Here is a 20784-nt window from a genome sequence, read left to right on the forward strand (position 1 = left end):
TTTTCTTCTTTGTCATGCGTGTGATGACAATGTATAATGCATGCAGCTACTGCAATTACCTGCTTCTTTTTCAAGCATGTGCTTTAGGGAAAATTACTTACTGCTGGCAGACACCTGCACTAGCCATGTTTTACATGCTGAAGTTCAGGTTTATATTTCTTTACTTTTGAAATTTATTCAGATAGAGGGCTTTTTTGTTTTGCTTTCAAAAGTATTGCAGCAAGTTCTTTGAGATTGTCTCACAGCTTTTCATGTCATATTATTGCTTTTGATGTCTTTTTTAATCTACACGAGTTTATTTTGGCCTTGTGGCTGCTGTATTTAGTTGAAATAAATACAGCTGAAATAAATACAGTTGTCAGTTCTAATATGAACAGTTCTAGTTTCACAGTACTCCTGTGCTCCACTGCTACTTTATCAGCATTTCTTACGCTGTTGATGTCTTTCTTCTAGATGCTAGTTTATCTGCTGATTGTGGGGCACAATCTGCTAATTTTTACCAATTTGCTTGACTGTCTGTATTTTTTCCTTTAACCAGTGGATGTGATGATGGAACAGATCATGTGGATAGGCCTTAGCCAGAACCTTAGGTCTCAGGAACAGGTTGATAAGCTCAGTTGCATAAATTAAATGCTTTGAAAAGAAGGTTTGTGTGTAAGCTTTTTATGTTATTCAAACCACTGGACTTTTGAAGAGCTTGGGGTCTATTCTGTCTTTTACCAAAGAGTAATGAGTCACCTACAAACTTTGCACTGCTATCTAGCCACATTTCTAATATGGTTATAGTCAGTTTGCTCTGGGGAAGTTGTGACTCAGTCCCTCTACCAAACATCCTTTTATCCTTTTTTTTTTTTTTTTTTTTTTTTTTTTTTTTTCTCCCCTAATCAAGAAGAGTCTGCTTGTGATTAATTTTATCTAGCCCAGGTGTCTCATTGATTTCAGGAGTTAGAAGTTATGCCTCCTCTGCCAGTGGGCTCAGTCCAACCCAGTGACAAACATTTTCTTTGGATTTCAAAGTTTTATTTAAAAAATAAACACAGAGTATAGTATTAGCATAGTTTGTTCCATTATGAGGTATTCTTTTATTAAAGAATTATCACATGAGCTCTTACCATTTATCTTTTTTCTTTTTCTTTTTTAATTTCTTGTGGTATTATGAAGCAACTAAGTAGACTGCAGTGTTTAATAGTATCAGAACAGTTTTAGTAGATGAGTTTAATTTTCTGGGCAAATAACTATTTCCATGGAGTCTTGATGATTTAACAAACTATATGGAAAATATTTTTTAGAATTAGCCTTCTTACAGACAAAGTTTCGGTTACTGAACTTCTCTTTATCAATAATTTTTTTAACGTATTTCAAAAATTGGTATTTGCTTTTAATCATTGCAGGCAGTCAAGGACTTTTTTCCTTTCCTGCTTCAGTATAGATATGTTCACAATAGTATTTTTGTTTTTCTTTGTACAGTTTTGTCTTCAGGAACTAAGGAGGCAGTTTCCTGGGAGCCACAGAGTTAAGCGATTAACTGGAATGAGATTTGAAGCTATGGAAAGGTAAAACCTAGATTAAAAAAATATAATTTCTGTATGGAAAGGTGCATGCTATTTCTTAAAAAGGAATTCAGGCATCGTAAGCACATGGCAAAGCAATACTGACCATTTTCTTTAAAGAAAATAATGGTGTGCATGATCATATTATGTTTAGACATTTTTATTGCATTTTTGCCTGTACTATACTATGTTACATTTTTGCAATCTTTCATCAGATTTCATAGATAAAAAGATCTATTACTTGACAGTTTAAGCTATTATACACTTAAACACTAGGCATTTTTTTTGGCAAGGCCTGTGAGGTATACATTTCATTTTACAGGTTTGGAGCAGCACGTGAAAATGAGTGACAGCTCTTTATTTATTTATTTTTGCTTTGTTGTACTCACAATTTCTGCAAAATAGGGGTTTTGTTGTTTATTTGTTTTGAGTGTGAATAAATCCAGTGGAATTTAATAAGAATTAAATCTATAGACTTAATTAGAATTAGAAGCAATTCAAAAAACCTCCACCAAACCTGGAATAGAATGGCAGAAACCTAAAGTTAGAGTGACCTTTTTGAAATATCCTATAGAATGGTTATAACATGCAAAATTTAATAGGAATTACTAAAATAATGAACAGCTGAGAAGTTAGTTTTCCGAGATGAATGACCTCAAGGCTTGAGGTTGACCACTTTTGTCTGCCTTTCGCCTTTGATTATTTCCTTAATACCAACATGTTGTTCTCAGGCACTTGTTTTGGGTTTTGCAGAGTGCTGCTAAAAGTATGCGCAGGAGTTTTAGCTTCCTGTGCCTTTGAACTCCAGCAAATCTATTCCATGCCACATTCTGCATACGGAATTAATGAGATTTTGAGCTTTTGGCCCATCTTGGTAAGAGAGAATTAGAATTTAAAAGTAAACTCCTAAATGCTTTATTATAGTTTATTTATTTAGCAGATGTTCCTTGCAAAATGAACTTTGAAAATGCAATTTGATATGAACCAGTAGTGAAGGTCCATTGCTTGGAACAAAAAGAGAGGATAACTGGGCTCCACTGCCATAGGAACAGTCATAGTGCAACTAAATGTTCCACATTTCATACTCTACATAACTTCCTGAAGAATGTCCATTAAAACTTAGTTTTCTTTCTGCCTACAAGGGGGGATGGCTGGACCAGATGATCTTGGAGGTCTTTACAAACTTATGTTTGAAACAATCTGTATCTATGAATACAGTGAGAGATTGGCAGCACATTTCTCCCCATTCCCAAAACCTCTCCAAAAGTGCAAAAATCATAATTCTGTTCAGGCTTATGTGACTATGTTGAAGACGTTACTGTGTGGGAGTACGTCTTTGTAAGAGATGGTAACTACAAAACATCGACTGTTGTTTCAGCTGTGAAGTGGGATTGAGCTGCAGTTTTCCAAAAATGCCTGTAAAAATTCTTGACAGAATGTTGCTGTCAGTTTAGATCATTGAGACTGGACTATCAAGGCAAAGTATTAACAGAAGTCAAGGTTTCATCTCCATGGGTTTTCTCTAGAACTCAGAGGAGAAAGAGGGGCTTTAGCTCTAGGTTGTCTTGTACAGGTACCCATTTTTAGGTATTCTGAGCTGTGCCTGGGACTGGAAGGGAAGCCTAGGGAGGCCTAAACAGCAGTGACCTTGCACTCTATAGGAGGAGTGCACTTAATTCTCAGTGACTCCAGGTGTTGTTAAGATCCTGCCTTCCTCAGCAGAAAGAAGAGAAAGTGAGAAGTGTCCTTGTAGGCGTTGATCAAGAGAATACCGTTCTGTATGGAGCTAGCTAAACAAGCAAATTAAAGCTTAGATTTTTAAAATCATAACAGAAAAGACTTGTATGAAGTTTTAAATTATAATAATGAGATGAAAAGTCATTATTTTGGATGGCCTTTGAAGTTTTGGGGTTTCTACTTCTTACGAAATGACAAGTAATAGTTGCAATGTGGTGATTGGACCTATTGGGTACAGAAGAAGAGAACAGACAAGAAAGTAAGACAGCTTTGGTGTAGAGCCTATAAGCTGTTGGTGAAACAGTATTCCATGAATGAATTGCCATTTATTTTGTTTTTAACTCGGTGACATAAAATAATGCAGTTCATATTCAGCATTCACTTAAGAGAAATTCTGCATGATTATAGTTTGCATAAAGATAGGATAGTCAGAAAGTCAAAGAGTTCTGTTCTGTCTTAACAGAAATAAATGTGAATGATTTCTTTGAACAGGTATGATGATGCCATACAGTTATATGATCGAATTTTACAAGAAGATTCAACTAATACAGTAAGTTCAAAAGATTTTTCTGAATTGCAGTGGTTTGTTTGATAACATTTTGATGGTCTTGCTCTGGAGATTAGTTTGCCTGTATTACTGTATTTGTTTCCCTTAGTTTCCTAGTGTAATCACCTGGTATGTTATGTTTGTTAGAACAAATGAGATTCTCTTCAAGAACAGAAGGTATGATTTAATCTTTTCTTTAACACTGAATTTTGAAGACATAGGATTATAACTGTTAACCTTTCCAGAAAGCTTAATAGGTCTTATATTAGGCCTTTTAGCTTTTCCATTTTCCCTGAATATTTAGTATTTAAAGAACCAATATAGTCTACCATGTGTCCTCTGTCTTCCTAAAGCTTAATCTTACTTGAAGATTAAGTATGAATGCACTCAGGTAGTGCTTGAATACTAGAATTACTTTGATTTATTATTTGGAATGCCTCATTAGCTTTTGAAACAAAATGCCATAAAGCTGGCCAGGTATATAAAGCAAAATCTGAGACAGACTATATTTTTTTTAAGGATTTTTTCAGTATTGGTTGTGTAAGCCACCTTGAGTTATTACATGCCATAATGAAAGTCTAACTTGTAGCTGTGTATTTAAACGACTTATTTTTTTGTTTGTTTTTTTTTTTGTTGTTGTTGTTTTTTCCCAGCAAAGATAAAATTAGAAATATGAAGAAAATACAGAGTTTCATAATTTTTATGTCACATGGTGCAATGTCAGTTAACAACTATTACTATTCATTGTCCATTTGAGGTACATGTTTGTCGGTGTTACATGGTTTTGAGGAACTGGACCTATGTTTGATAGACTTCTATGTAAATATAATAATTTATCTACTGTCGATGCTTTGTCAGTCTCATCTAAACCTTCACTGGTGCTTTTTGCACCTCAGCCTGTCTGCGCTTGGTTTATTTGATGTGGTCGTCCAGATGGGCATTGCTCCTTTGAAGAAATCATTAAGACATGGCAATTTGTGGGAATCTAGGCTAGAATGTGCTCTCACATGGAGCACTGATGCAGGGCAGAAAGCTGAAACAATCATTCTCCATGCTTGTAAGTGAAGGGAGGGAATAAGCTTTGGAAAAGATTGTATAATCATTTAAGTTGCTACTTCATGGAACTCGAATATAAGGCACTTAAAACACTGTGAGAACAAGGAGTGTTGTGGTCTTGCACCCAATACTCTAGTGTTGATATATAAAATACTTCCCTGACATATCTGAGTTCTCCTTTCAGATGACTTTTGAGGGAGGATTTTGGAACAAATGTTTTATCTGATGTTATATGCCTATAATTTCCAGGCTAGCTTATGGCAGGTTTATAAATGCTTGTATTTTTGCTTTCCCTTTAGAGAGTTCTGCAAATGTTTGATAAATCCAGATGACTGGTGCAGGTTTTAGGGAATATGTATTTTGGCAAGGTGCTGGTCACTACCTCTGCTCTTAGAGGAGATGGCAGATTTCCTAAATGCAGCTAGCTAAAATGATGTCTGACAGGCTGTTCTGGGTTGTGTGAAAGGGTCACTCATCTCCTCGGGTTCCTGTAAATCGCTGGAGTTCCGGATCAGGGTAAAGTTTTCAAAGTCGACAAAAGTACCTTAAAGCTGCTAAATTCTTAATTTTAAAAGTGATTTAGGTAGGGGCTTACACTGTTGAAAACTATAACCATCTTTGCAACGTCTGCCTTCCTTGAAAGAATATAAAGCTATTTATTGAGGAAAAATTGAAAAGGCTAACTTTGGCTATTTCTGATTGCAACCTCACTGAAATGTTATCTATGAGGAGTAAAATTTGGAAGTGAGTTACTGAACTGAGAAGATTGTCAGGGATAGTAATGGGTAAATGTTTTGACCTTCATCATATAAATGATTAAGTTCAAAACAAGTGCTTTTTTCCTCCATGCTTTGTCTTAGGAAAGAAATAATGAAGCCTGAGTTATTTTTACTTCTCCAGAATCCATATCAGGAAGGGGAATTTCCTCAAGCAACTCCATCACAACAGATGGAGTTGCAACAGGCTGGACGTCAGGAGGGGGTTCTTCACAGAGAGGGTGGTTGCACACTGGAACAGGCTCCCCAGGGAAGTGGTCACTGCACCGAGCCTGTCTGAATTTAAGAAGAGATTGGACTGTGAACTTAGGCACATGGTCTGAACTTTTGGGTAGACCTGTGCGGTGTCAAGAGTTGGACTTGATGATCCTTAAGGGTCCCTTCCAACTCAGGATATTCTATGATTCTATGATTCTATGATTTTCCATTAAATGTTCCCAGGCTGCAACCAGACCTCATTGCTTGTGCCCTTGTTGACGAGGGTTGCCCTCAAAGATTAATTGAAACCCGAAAAGATTTACCCCACTTCTTCCCCTCTTTTGCAACGGAGGGCTCTGTCTGGGCAGCAGGAGGGAGATGTGATCTATGAAACCACAGCAGTTTTATTTTCAAGTTTATGTCGTTTGTTCTCTTCAATGCCTGGGGGTCACACTTTCCATCAGGATGTCTGAAGTGCCCCAATGGCCCCACAAGGACGGTGCTTTGTGCCTGAGAGCGCAGGTACCAAGTATGAGCCAGGCAAGCTGGTGCTCTATACAGACTGCCACCGCAGGAGCTTGCAGCAACACAAGGACTGAGCTGCAAGGAAGGGAGCGTGCCTTGTAAGCAAGCTCCTTTCGCCAGAGTAATGAGCGGTGCTGCTGCTCCTCTGACAGCAGCAGTCCCACTAGACAGTGGGACAAAAAGAAATTAAGTCTAAGCACTGTAGAGCCCTGTCAGAGTGTTTTGTGGTCAAAGAAGGAACAAATTGCTGAAAGAGGGAGCAAACTGGTTTCCAGACCCACTCCTGCAGACTCTGGTCTCAGATTAGGACACTTAATCTCCTTTGAAATTCTCTTCGTGCCAGCACCTGAAGAAGCGGAGGCTGGTGCACTTGCTCCTTGTGCAAAAGGCAGAGTCCCCCGAGGTTTCCCCAAGAAGGACAGAAAAAAGCAGCTGATGAGGTTGTGAATCAGAAGCTTTATTTGAGCAAGGTTTGAGAGATGTGGGGTAGGGTGGGGTGACGCAGAGGTTTGCTGAGCTCTCTTCGTCCGCAGCTGCGGGGCCCATTGGTGTGCTTGTAGGACCATGGCCGGGTAGGGATGGGATCCTTGTGTGCTTCCTGCTTCTTTGGTGGCTGTGGTTGTAGAACACTGCCCCAGCCTTCAGGTCAGTGGCCGCGGAGGGAGAGGACAATTGGTGTGCTCAGGGCTCTGTGAGAAAGGAAGATGATCAAAAAGAGCAGCCCCAGCCTGTTGCCAGGGTCAGCCCCTGTGTCCCTGGGAGAGGCTCTGTGAGCCTGACAGCAAGGCTGTCCATCCCGGGTCTCCCTCATGGCCAGGAGTCAGCCGTGTTGGGCCAGGCCCGTCACCTTCCTGCAGGCAGTGAGACCGTGGTGGGGAAAGGGCTGGGGCAATCTTATCTGTCCTGGAGAGCGGGGTGAGTTCTCCGTCGGAGTGCTGGAAGAGAGAGCCCAGGGGTGTGCCATGGCTTCATTCCCTCACTGTCAGCGTGTCCAGCTGTAACAGAGGAGGTGACAAACAGAGCAGCCACCCCCCACCAGCACTGGAAGCTGTCCCTTCCTCCCTGTGCGAGGCTCTCCCAGCCTCACAACAGTGCTGTCCATCTCACATCTCTGTGACAGCCAGGAGATGTCCTTCATAGCCCAACCACGTCATCGTCTGGCATGCTGTGAGACTGTGGTGGGGTGTGGGTTGGGGGTCGCTTATCTGTCCTGTAGAGCATTGGCAGCTCTCCCTTCCAGCTGAGTTCTCGAGCTGTGTTTCTGGCTGAAAGAGAAGCACCAAAGGGAGCAGCATCCCCTGTGACCACGGGCAGCCCCTGCCTCTATGCCCAAGAGTCTCTAGTGTCTCACCGAGGCTGGCCGTGTCCCGTCGTCCTGATGGAGCGGTCACTGCCGTCCTGGCCCGAGCGTGTCACTGTCCTGCTTACTATGAGGCTGTGGTGGGTGTGGGTTGGGGCAATCTTACCTGTCCTGGAGAACGTTGACGCATTTCCAGCTGACATCTCAAAGGGAGAGGCCAGGAGTCTGCCGTGGTCTGGTCCCATCGCCATCTGTGTCTGGCTTTAATAAGAGAAGGAACAAACAGAGCGGCATCCCCCTGTGAACACGGGCTGCCCCTGCCTCTGTGCCCGAGGGTCTCAAGCATCTCACCACGTCCTTCTGTCTCCCGTCATCCTGATGGAGCCGTCACTCCTGTCCTGGCCCAATTCTGTCACCTTCCTGCTTGCTGTTAGAGCCTGATGGGTGTGGGTTGGGGTGATCTTACCTGTCCTGGAGTGCGTTGGCAACTCTTCCTTCCAGCTGAGTGGTTGAGGGCAGTGAGGCCAGGTTGTGCCGTGGTCTGGTCCCATTGCTGTGTGTGTTTCCAGCTGTAAGAGAGAAAGCCAAAGGGCAGCAGCCTTCCCCTGTGGCCAGGAGCAGCCCCTGTCTCCCATCCTAAGGCTCTTCCAGCCTCACATCAGTATCATCCATCCAATTTCTCCCTGTGGGCCAAGAATTATCCATGTTTTACCAACTCCACAGGCCTTGTGATCATGGTGGGGAATAGGCTGGGGGTAGCTTATCTGTCCTGTAGAGCGTTGACACATTTTCCAGCTGAGGTCTCAAGGGGAGAGAGGCCAGGAGTGTGCCGTGGTCTGGTCCCATCGCTGTGTGTTTCTGGCTTTAAGAAAAGAAGGAACAAACGGAGCAGCATCCCCCTGTGACCACAGGCAGCACCTGCCTCTGTGCACAAGGGTCTCTAGCGACTCACTGAGTCTGGCCGTGTCCTGTCCTCCTGATGGAGCCGTCGCTCCCATCCTGGCCTGATTCTGTCACCTTCCTGCTTGCTGTGGACTGTGGTGGGGCATGGGTTGGGGCGATCTTACCTGTCCTGTAGGGTGTGGAGAAATGCCCAGCACAGTGCTGGAAAGGAGCGGCCAGGAGCGTGCCATGGTTTAGTTCGGTCAGTGTGCTGTAGGGACCTGCGAGCCATTTGAGGTGAGGGCCTGAAGAGAGAGGAGCTGAATTCCTCTGGTGGAGTTTGTGTCCAGAGCTGAGGCTGAAGCAGGAGCAGGCAGCCGAGCAGCCTCCCCGTCAGCACGGGCAGCCATCGCAGGCCTGTGTGCCTGTTGGGGCCAGCGTTCTGGGGCTGTCCCCACCCCTTTGTGACATGGGGCACCCCCTGCCTGCTGTGACATGGGCACTGCACCGGGGGATGGCAGCAGGTGATGTGGAGCCCAGGCCCAGGCTGGGTGGTAGAAAAGGTGCCCAGGTGTTTGGGCAGGGCTGCGGGGCCATGCCAGTTGGCTGTGCAAGCGTGCTGGGGTCCAGCTGGGGCTGTGCTGCCTGCCCTGCAGGGCTCTGAGAGCTCCCTGCTGGGGGGGCCAGGAGCGTGCCCCAGTTTGGTCCCATTGCTGCCTGTGTCTGTGGCTGGGAGAGGAGCCCCTAAGCTGCCCCCATGTCTGCGCAGGGTGACGTGTCTGTTCCTGCCCACTGTGGAAGCATGAAGGAAGAACTAAATGAATAATAAACATTGAAAAGCCCAAAGCCACGGGTTGTGATTCTGGGGAGGGGAATCAAGCAGTTGTAGCAGCAATTGCAAGAGCTCTCAGCAAAGGGGATTAAGATGAGCTTTTTTCAGCTAAAGAGTAAAGTTGAGGAAAGACTAGGGAGAGTTCTTTAAAGGAAACGTTTTGCATAGTTTGGGAAAATATCACTGAAGAGTAGGTCTACTTACATGATTTGAGGCGAGATCAAGTCATCTTAAAATTGTGCAGTTAGTTCCATTGATTTCATAGCAGAATGTTATTTTTTCCTGGTTGTGAATCTTTAGTTCATTGCTGCTTTTTCTGTTGTTTTTTTTTTTTTTTTTTTCTTTTTCTAGTCCCTCTTCCTTTCCTCGAGCAGAAACCAGGAGAGCACCTCTGTGAATACCTCTAGCTGTGCACAGCTGAGTTTCAGTGCGTGGGGCGTTTCTGGATGTGCCTCCTACAAGAGTCGGGAGCATGACTGTGCAAAAGTAGTTTTTAATCAGTCCCAGTTTGTTTCTGGCAGTCAGGTTTGTAAGCAGGAGGTAGCCAAGCTGACTAGGAAGAAGTTGGCCTAAAGTGAGCTGTGATGGCCAGCCATGGCAAGGCTGGTACGTGTGAGAAATGTGCAGGAAAGCTATGAGAGGCATTTAATCTCCCAGGTAGAAAGCATGGTTCTCTTTGATTTCCAGCGGTGGGGCAGCCCCCACAGCAGCTCCACCTTGGGTCCAGCCCTCAAGTGTTATCCAAAGGCCCGTCTTTTGGGCCTGAGGTGTTTGTAGCAGCCTACGCTCTTCCTGGACAGTGGCAACACTTTTATTTGGCTTTTAAAAAAAGGGGCAGCTTCTGAGTATGGGGAGAGTTTGGCACATTTCTTTTTCCTGTAAAAAATTCAAAGGGAATTCTCTGGTTTAGAAAGTCGGAAGTTGACTCTCTTGATTGAAGAGTGACAACTAATAGCATTGTTGGTGTGCTGTTCATCACAGAACTGAGCGATGTTAAGGCATAAGCTGCCTCTAACAGGTTGCTGGCTGGTATCGGCCCCAGTTCACTGAGAGTGGAGCACATACTTAAGTATTTTCAAAGAATCATTCCTGATCCCCCGTCCAGTATCTTCTTCTTGCATCCCCCCAGGGGTAAACTGCACCTGCTGCTTCCCTAAAGTGCCTGTACACCAATGCACGGAGCATGGGAAATAAACAAGATGAGCTTGAGATCTGTTTTCGGTTGCGGAGCCACAATCTCGTTGTGATCATTGAGACATGGTCGGACAGCTCGCATGACTGGAATGCACACCAGAAGGCTGTGCTGCCATTCAGCGAGACCTGGACCGGCTGGAGAGATGGGCAGGAAGAAACCAAATGAGATTTAATGAGAGCAAGTGTAGAGTCCTGCACCTGGGAATGAACAACCACATGTATCAGCACGGGCTGGGGGATGACCTGCTGGAGAGGAGCTCTGAGGAGAAGGTCCTGGGGTCCTGGTGGACGGATGACAGGTTGACCATGAGCCAGCAGTGTGCCCCCTAACCAATGGGATCCTGGCATGCATTAAATGGAGTGTGGCCAGCAGGTCAAGGGAGGTGATCCTCCCCTTCTACTCTGCCCTGGTCAGGCCTCACCTGGAGTACTGTGTCCAGTTCTGGGCTCCCTGGTACAAAAAAAGACAGGGATCTCCTGGAAGGAGTCTAATGGAGGGCCACAAAGATGATACAGGGCCTGGAGCATCTTCCCTGTGAGGAAAGGCTGAGACAGCTGAGCCCGTTCAGCCCAGAGAAAAGAAGACTGAGAGGGGATCTCATCAATGTGTATAAATACCTGAGGTGTGGGAGACAGAGGGATTTGGCCAAACTCTTTTCAGTGGTTTGCGGGGACCGGATGAGGAATAATGGTCACAAGATAGAGAACAGGAAGTTCCGCACCAACATGTGAAAGAACTTCTTCATAGTGAGGGTGATGGAGCACTGGAACAGGCTGCCCAGGGAGGTTGTGGAGTCTCCTTCTCTGGAGATATTTGAGGCCCGTCTGGACACCTACCGGGGCAGCCTGCTCTAAGAAACCAAAATTTGGCAAGGGGGTTGGACCTGCTGGAGAGGAGCTCTGAGGAGAAGGACCTGGGGGTCCTGGTGGACGACAGGTTGGCCATGAGCTGCCACTGTGCCCTTGTGGCCAAGAGGGCCAATGGGATCCTGGCATGCATTAAAAGGAGCGTGGCCAGCAGGTCAAGGGAGGTGATCCTGCCCCTCTACTCTGCCCTGGTCAGGCCTCACCTGGAGTACTGTGTCCAGTTCTGGGCTCCCCGGTACAAGAAAGACAGGGATCTCCTGGAAGGAGTCCAGCGGAGGGCCACAAAGATGATACGGGGCCTGGAGCATCTTCCTTATGAGGAAAGGCTGAGAAACCTGGGTCTGTTCAGCCTGGAGAAGAGAAGACTGAGAGGGGATCTCCTCAGTGTATGTAAATATCTGAGGGGTGGGGGACAGAAGGATGTAGCCAACCTCTTCTCAGTGGTTTGTGGGGATAGGACAAGGGGCAATGGCTGCAAGTTAAAGCACAGGAAGTTCCGCACTGACATGCGAAGGAACTTCCTTCGCGGTGAGGGTGACGGAGCACTGGAACAGGCTGCCCAGGGAGGTTGTGGAGTCTCCTTCTCTGGAGATATTCAAGGCCTGTGTGGATGCATACCTGGGCAGCCTGCTCTAAGGAACCTGCTTTGGCAGGGGGTTGGACCCAATGATCTTTCAAGGCCCCTTCCAACCCCTACAGTTCTGTGATTCTGTGATCTGTTACTGAGGAATAGAAATGTGTAACTGGGGTAGCTAAGGTATGCCAGAACCGGATATAAAGTGTCAGCACTTAGATGAAGTAAACTATTTAAAGTAAATAACTAAATAATTTTTAAGAAAACACATCTTGAAATGTTAATACCAAGTTGAACACTCAGACAACAGTAGTAGATTTTATTATTTTTTTTTTGTCAGTGATTTAGCCATTTTTGGTGTGCAGATGAAATGAACTATTGCAGCTCTTCACTCTTACTTTTTCTTTCCCTAAAGCAGTTTTTCTTGAACTTTGCTTTGGAAGACAAATATAGGTGATCTGCAGTTGTTCTGTGAAAGTCTGTAGTGATTTTGAGTAGAAGTTTGAGCACAAGCAGTGTAGTTGACTGCTGAAAATTTTGACATGTTTTAGAAGTGTATGACCAAAGGCTTTCAGAGACACAAAGTCTTCAAAGTTTTGTTAAAATAAGATGAAAACCATCTACAGCGAAGCCACAAGAATAGGTCACCTAGGTGCACATCTTCTGCTGAAGCCAATGGAAAATGGAGCACCATCTTACAATGACATCTGTAGACCACAGAAGGGTGCATTTTTGGCACTTTTCAGCAGACTCGACATGGCTAATGTAATCTGAGTAAGTGGCTTGTAGGATATTTTTATAAAACAAAATAATTTATTTAAAGAAGTAAAATGCCTGATTTGGATTTCCTCCATAAGAAAATCATAAAGACCCATAAAACATAAATATTTGGAAGCATGAGGGGAAAATATTCGAACAGTTGCATCATTTCTTAGATTTCTGAAAATCTTAGACCAGAAGCAAAGAGTGTTAAATTCATTGCAAAAGTTCCTTGCTATATAACTATAGGATATGTTGGCTCAGGCTTGCATGTCAAAAGTGAAAATTAAGTAGAAAATTTTGATAAATTGACATGTGTAGATTTCTCTGTGTCTTTTACCTGTTAATTATTTCCATGCACACATCTGGCTGCTGTAGGAAAATAAGTATTTCAAGATTTTAAAAAAGAAGCTGTTGCTCAGTTTGTCTTGGCAGTCACCTTACTGTATAGAAATTTCTTCTGGTGTGCTGACACATGGAGTTGCTTATATATATTAAACATTCTGGCAAGTGCTGTGAGTGAAACATAGACATTTGTTCACACGAATCATGTAAAAATCATACTTTGCATCAACTGACAATTTCAACTACAGAGAAGAATGGTAGAAGCTTTTTCAGAAATTCTTTTATTTTAAACATTTAGCAGGCTTTTCTGTTACGTTAAGTGAACCTTGAACTCCAATTATATAATAGATGCTTACGCTTTCAGATGAAGTTTTGTTATATGAAACTGTGAGATTAAGAGTAGTTATTCTATTTCATTTCTCAGGATAGAATTGGAAGTAGTCTTTGTTTTTTAAAAGACGGTCAGCTCTCTGTGCTTTACCTCATTCCAGCCTTACTTGCTGAAAAAGATGACTCATTTGACAATGGAGCAATGTTAATGCTGTCATTTCAGAGATCACATTTCATTCATCAAAACTTGTAGGCATTGAGTAACAGTCTGTCCCTTTTAAAGAGGTTAACATTCGTGAATGAAACGTGACTTTGTGAAAACCACAAGTTGCATGCATTTTAATAAAATAGGAATGGCAACCTTTTCCTTTCCTGTCCATTTGCGTTGAAATGCAAGCATATTTAAGCTGTAGCTGTTTTTAAGGCTGCTTAACATTTTCCATTGTAGGTCCATTTTTATTAATTAAAATTTAATTTAGTATCCAATTGAAAATCTTTATACTGATGCCAAACAGTGACTGAGTTGTTTGTAGACAAACATACTTAGGCTGTTTCTCAGAACAAAATAAGGGGTGCATTATTTTTTTAGCAGAAAGGAAGGTCTTCTGTATGTTTGTTTTTGCTGTTCATTTATTTCATTGAGAAGACCTCATCCTGCTTTGGAGTAAAACGTTGGATACCAACAGGAAAAGAGCGCTTGGTAGAATGCGACTTGTACTGTACTATGAGAAAAACACCCAAATTGGCTTAGTTACAGGCATTTGAAAGTCTTCATTTCATGTACTCAGTAGAGACTGATGGAATTTTTATTAAATACATATTCTAAAAATCCCATTTGTATTGAGCGTGATCTATCCCAGGCTATGGAAACTAAGCAGGACTTCTAGCAGTTGTTCCTCGTGGCTGTAGCACTGTGGGAAAGGGGCAGAAAGTAGGGAGAAGTGGGGAGGCTCCTTTCTTTCCTGAGTTGGACCCAAGCAGTGAGTAAAGGAAAAACATTCAGAAGGAACTGAATAAAAAGTGAGGAAAGCAAAATTGTGAGGGCTAAAGAGAGAGGGACAAGCTAGGTGGTTAGTTAAGAAGAGAGGTCATGTCGGATGTAGGGATGTAGGGGAACAGATGGTTTGAAGGGTGTGTAGAAGATAAGAACAGAGGGATTTGTATTGGCATTTGTGTCTTGGACCACCCCCCTCCCCCCCCCCCCCTTTTTTTTTTTTTAATAAAAATCACATTTTGCCTCGAGGTACCATATTTTCTACTGTCAATAAACAGCTTTGAGACCTACTGGTGCAAGTTATCTTTATTCCCTATAGTAACTGGTGTGTATTAGTTCTGTCAGTAACTGTTTTAGCTCTAATCATGAAGCCATATACCATTTGAACGTTGCAAGTAACAAAGCTTGCAGTTCTGCAGGATGGAATTTCTGTTATTTCACTAAAGGGAACACAGGTATACTTCATACCTCCTGAAGATAATGCTGAATGGTGAGCATGCTGTTTAAGAAATGACAAAATCTGCACACCCTTGAAATGACCAGTAGTCTTCTGAAGTGAGTAGTGAAGTTGAGCTGTATTGGTTAAGATCATAAAGGCTAAAATTTGACACGATTTAATAATAGGAAATTTAAAGCCAGATTCAATCTCTAGGTGTTTTTAATTTGTAACTTCATTTTCACAATGTTCTCAATATTTTTATTAGTGTTATGGATACTACATTAGCATTTATGTTCTGGATAAATTGCTTTTGTAAAATTTGATAGGAAATTTGCTTGCAATTGATACATCCATATTTTCTAATTGATGCTTAAGTTGTAATTTCTTGGGACGAGGCTCTTACAGAAGAAGTAGTGTCTTGAGTGTTTTTTTCCTCTCATTTGTCCCACAGCATCCATGTGAGATGAAACAGTGCTGTCATTTTACATGTGGAGAGCAGATGAAAGCACAGCTCTGCAAAATTTTTTAGGGCTCAGTTTCAAAGTAGACAGCTCTCCGATTTTGCCATTAATTTCAATTCTGTAATGGATATTAAATGAGTAATTTTTAAACTATGTGTATATGTCTGCATCAGATTAAGTTGAATGCCTTTTTGCATTACTTTACCCTAGCAAAGATTTCTCCTTTTGGGGAGCAATTTAAATGAAGACCCATCTATTTGTAACTAAATAGCTAAATATTTTTGTGAATTGGGCCTTTCTTGTAGTGGCCTGTCCAGGAGCACAAAGAAGGCTGATAATAAGAAACGAAATGGAGTTCATATGTCCAAGCGTTGGGTCGGTGTCTAAACCACTCCACTGTCATCCTCGTACAGCTGCAGTTTGTCCCGATTCTTCAACTCACCCATCAAGAAGATTGCAGAGCACTTAGTCAGCAAAAGGGGAAAGTGAGATAAGACACAGTTCTGTTTTCTAATCCACAGAAAATCTGAAGTCTGTATTGATGTCATTCTTCTGCTGTTTCTCTTGATGCTTTTTCAGCTAAGCTTTTAATACAAGAAGACACTGTATATGCTTGCTTAGCTTAGGGCATGTGAATAATCTCATTAACTTCATGGGTCTAGTAATTGCGTCTCACTGAACGAAGAACTAAAAACGGAATTTTCATAACATGATAGTGAAGTACTTTAAGAACCCAGAAAGACCCTGGTTTCACCCAGAACAGCTCTGTTTTTCAGAATGAACAGGAACAAGTTATGTGCATAGAGTTATATGAATTAACACTTTTCTATACTATTTTGAGATTATTTTTCCAGTCAAGCCATCTAGAGATGGGAATCCACACACTAGAAAAAAAAAAAAGTGAAATCTTAGGAATGTGTATCATGTAAATAGGCAAGAATTATGTATCATTAAATCTGAGCTTGTTCTTCCTAGCTTTTTTTTTTTTATCATTGCATATTACTGCTACCTTGACTTGATAGGGAAGGGGGGAATGGCTAAACTAAAAGAAGGGAGAGTTAGATTAGATGTTAGGAAGAAAGAAGATGGTGAGGCAGTGGCACAGGCTGCCCAGAGAAGCTGTGGATGCCCCATCCCTGGAGGTGCTCAAGACCAGGCTGGATGGGGCTTTGGGCAACCAGGTCTGGTGGGTGCTGTCCCTGCCCATGGCAGGGAGCTGGAACTGGATGGACTTTAAGGTCCTTTCCAACCCAAGCTGTTCTGTGATTCTGTAATATAGGTAAGTTATTTGTTCTCCAGTTCCTTATCTTTATCAAGCAAGATGTGAATAACAAGCACTGTTTGAGCACTATCTATTTATCATCTGAATAGTGGTAATTCTTTTCAACTCCGTCAGTAGCCATACATTCATTTTGAACAGAGACCTCTCTGAAGCTCTTGCAGATTTGTACATTGATCTACTGGAAGCTTTTTAAGTTTCAAAAAAGCAGAATTGCTTACTAAATGAAATACCTACTAATAGAGGGAATTTTGTGAAGTGATGTGAACGTTTCATTAAATATGTTGCTAGCCCTGCCAGGAAAGATTCCACTAGTCCTACACTTAGGTTTGTATGGTGGTAGGTTTAAGGGGAATTGACAAAGAAAGTTTGGCACTGTGCCTGACACAGGATGGAGTTAGTGAGAGACATGAAGAGCTGCAGCTGCTTCTTCGGATAGTCCCTGAGGAGATCTGGTGATTAAGCTGGGGATGCACTATATGGATCCTAAAAAAATGTGTTCATCTACTGACGCTTCTGACATGCATCATCCACCTTTGTGAGACTTATTTTGCTTCTTGATGAATCATATCAATGAAGTGAGATAGCAGCAAAGTATCTTCTAACATTTTTCCTGTGTTTTGCTTTTGTGGGTGTAGCATTTTTTTTAAATGTTGGTGGGGGATTTTGTCCCTTGAAATTAAGTATTTGACAACAGAAGAAGGGCTATACTGAAATTGTGCCAAATGTGCATTTAGCTTGTCATGTTCTGACAGTGACCAATAGCAGATACTGGAAGAAGTGTATAAGAACAGGGCAGTCATGCAGTGTGCTCTAGTCTGCCCTGCCAGTTTCTATTAATCTTCTTGCTATGGTTTTCCTGTGCCAGAAGTGGTAACTGTATATTTTATAGCTCTTCATTGCATTGATTTTTTTTTTTTGAGATGCTTTGTTGAACTTGTATAAATTTGTAATAAATATAGTGTCTACAGTATCACTCAGTGATGAAGCCTCATCATTTACTTGTGGATTGGGCACATCTTCAATTATTTATTTATTTTTGAACCTTCAACCTAACAATTTCATTTAATACCCCTAATTTTTCTGTTATGGTAAACACAGTTGTTTAGTTGTTCTCTTTATTAATTCTTTATGATTTTATGGATCTTTTGCGTTTTCTTCCCTCTAAGCTGAGGGAAGAGAAAGTCCTAACCTAACCTGTCTAGCAGTTCTTGTTTCCATTTTGTACCCTGAAACCCTGCTGCTGTTCCCAGCATCCTTTCTGATTTTCTTCTGTATTTAGATGAGGAAGGAGAGCACAGATCTGCAGTGAGTATTCAAAAAACAAGATCATTATGGAATAGTGCAATGACAAAATGATACCACTGATGTGTGCTGCTCTGTAGTCTTTTCTGATAATTCTAGCATTGCTGTTGATGGGGGTTTGGGCAGGTTTATTTAAGACCTTTTCTCAACATTGAACTGACATTTTATAGAGCTGTTCATTGCAATTCCAGCATCTCTTTTCTGACTAGACAAATTCAGGGAACTTTGCTGTGTACATTAAATTAGTATTGTTTCACCCTGTATATATCCCTTTATATGGATTGAGTTTCAAGGGCCGTTTTTTCACACTGGCATTCTCTGCTGTGAATGTTATTCTTTGCAGTTGACTTCTATACTTGAATAACTCATTATCATCAATTAACTTGAGCACATCTCTGTTAATTCCCCTGTTAGATCACTTATGACAATGTTGAGCAATAACTCTTAGTACAGGTGACTCTGGGATTCTCAGTGAAGAGAACTGACTAGTAGGCAATTCTTTTTTTTGTTTTATATATTCTATTTTTAGAATAAATTTATCCACACAAAGACCTTCCCTTCTTACTCCATGGCACTTCAGTTTCCTCCAGAGCTTCCAGTGAGAGATCCTTTTGAAATTCTTGTTGAAGTCAAAGTTGACTTTTAAATGGATCTTTATTCATGCACACTATTAGTAACTCTCTCAAAGAGAGACTCCAGTAGATCTGGGAAGCTTTACTTTCGTTTGTCTAAACTGCTGAGTTTTCCTTGATACATAATATTTTTCGTGTTTTCCAATTCCAGGCATGAGTTTTTAGCCTTTATAGCTTCTACCAATTTTCTGTGTGCTGGTGGTAGACATTATGGGTTTGTTGGATTCCTCTCTGGAACCCTGTAAAAAATTGTGTTGACCATTGCTACTTATGCTTGACGTTACCCATAAAGCAGCAGTTTCAAGTCAGTAGCTCTGTGCCTGCATAGATTCATTTGCAAGATTTGGCCTGATTTAATTGTCTTCCTTGGTTAACTTAAAAATAAATAAATAAATAATAAATAAAAAATCTGGTAACAGTATATTTGTTGTGGTGGTTGTATTCAAATGATGTGGTATTTTTTGACGTCCACATAATTCCTTCCCTTTATCTTTGTTGTAGCTGTTGACGCTTTTAATTTGCATACTCCAATTTGAAGGAAATTATTTTAATGTGTCAAAATCTTAGGCCAGATGACCCTTTTCTAAGTTGTTGTATCCTTAACAAAAAACAAACTATGAATTTATTTTAAGTTACAATATTAACATTGCAGCAGTGAAACAAATAGGAAATTGTTCCTTTCTTCGACGTGTCAGTTCTTGACAATTCTCCTCCTAGTACCTTATTTGCAACCATGAAATTAGACAGATCGTAGACTCTCTGTTGGTATATTGTACTAATCGAGTGCAGAAGTTGATAAATGTTCAAATCCTAACTTCACTTTGAGTCTACTTAATGCTAATTAAAAAGAATCATGACAAATGGAGGATTAGTTCTTGTGCCAGATTGGGGATTATTAGTCTTTAAAAGAAATAGCTTGGAAAGGTTCACTGTTTAATAAATGTGACATACTAAAGTACCTTAGTCCAGATGATACTGATTACGGTATAAGTGTTTCTTTAAGATGGCATATATCTTTCCATTAAGAATGCTGGATTTACAGAATCAGCCAATAACCATTCCAATATTTTGTTTTAAACCCTGGAAAACTGATAGGGGGAATTCCATGTCATAGGTTCTGCACGGTCAAACACTGCATATCTTGTTGCAGCATAGAAATTTCTTTTTCTTTTTTTTTTCTTTTTCAATTTAAGGTGGAAGGAGACTGAGTTCGTTTTTGTATCAGACTAGTTCCTAAGAGTCTTATTGTTGTGATGTGCAGAACTGAGATGTAAGGTTTGAACATTATTTTGCTATCTTTTTAAACATAATTGTTACAACTGTTTTAGTACACTACACAGATTTCAAAATAATCTCAAATCTGGTAGTTGAAAATAGGTCTCTTGTGACAATTCTTAGTGGACTTGAAGTTAATGATTGCACAGGTTTGTACTCTGCGTTCTGCAGTCTTTTAGTGTCTTGCAGTAGGTCAAAATGAGCTCAGAAAAGCTCAAAAACGAGCTTATATTTTGAAATGTGAGACTTACACTAAATGAAGTCCTGAAACATTAAGAAAACATGAAGTGACTTTTTTTTTTCCAAACCACCTGTTATTAAGGCAGGTAATGAGTGGCATGTATGATAATCTTCTGCAGTACTGCTTTGAGCCTGCCTTTTTTCTTAAAAGTAACTAGTTTTTGTCTGGTGGAATGGTTGTTATCATTGGTAGTGGTTCTGCGCAGTAAAACGCTTGATTTAATTTGATGGAAATAAAGAAGAAAATGATGCTATGTTTGTCATTATGTAGCCTACTCTCAAGATGCTCAGGAAGCATCCTGGACGTGAGGCCCAGCGCACTGAGGAGGAAAGTGATGCACACAGGGACCTGGATAGGGTCAGAGACAGCATAAATTTAAAAAAAAAAAAAAAAAAAAAAAGAGAGAGAGAGAGAGACAGAGAGAGAGAAGTTTACAACACAAAATTGCCCAGGTCTGGTTTTAGTTTTTAGGCCTTTTCATACTTTTTTTTTTTTTTTTTTTTTCTTAAAACAGGGAGTACTGGAGTTGTATTGAAATCAGTCTTTATTTTAAAAAATTAACTGATAGTTTTTATGGTCTTTTAAGAAAAGTGAGAAAGTGAGATGAAGGAGTAGTTTGTGAGTACAGGTAAAAGCAATACTATTTTGTTTCTAGGTCTTTATTTTTTAGAAGTCTTATGACTCCT

General features: G+C 41.3%; 1 protein-coding gene across 1 annotated transcript in view; it reads left to right on the forward strand.

Annotated features, from left to right (window-relative positions):
* The window catches only part of EMC2 (ER membrane protein complex subunit 2), a 47047-nt gene that overhangs the window by 10478 nt on the left and 15785 nt on the right, over window positions 1-20784 (forward strand). The window contains exons 4-5 of the mRNA XM_032182820.1: window positions 1468-1553; window positions 3780-3837. Coding sequence (XP_032038711.1) covers window positions 1468-1553; window positions 3780-3837 — 144 coding nt within the window. The remainder of the gene's footprint in view (window positions 1-1467; window positions 1554-3779; window positions 3838-20784) is intronic.

This window comes from Aythya fuligula, chromosome 2, assembly GCF_009819795.1.
Source record: "Aythya fuligula isolate bAytFul2 chromosome 2, bAytFul2.pri, whole genome shotgun sequence".
Classification (NCBI taxonomy): domain Eukaryota; kingdom Metazoa; phylum Chordata; class Aves; order Anseriformes; family Anatidae; genus Aythya; species Aythya fuligula.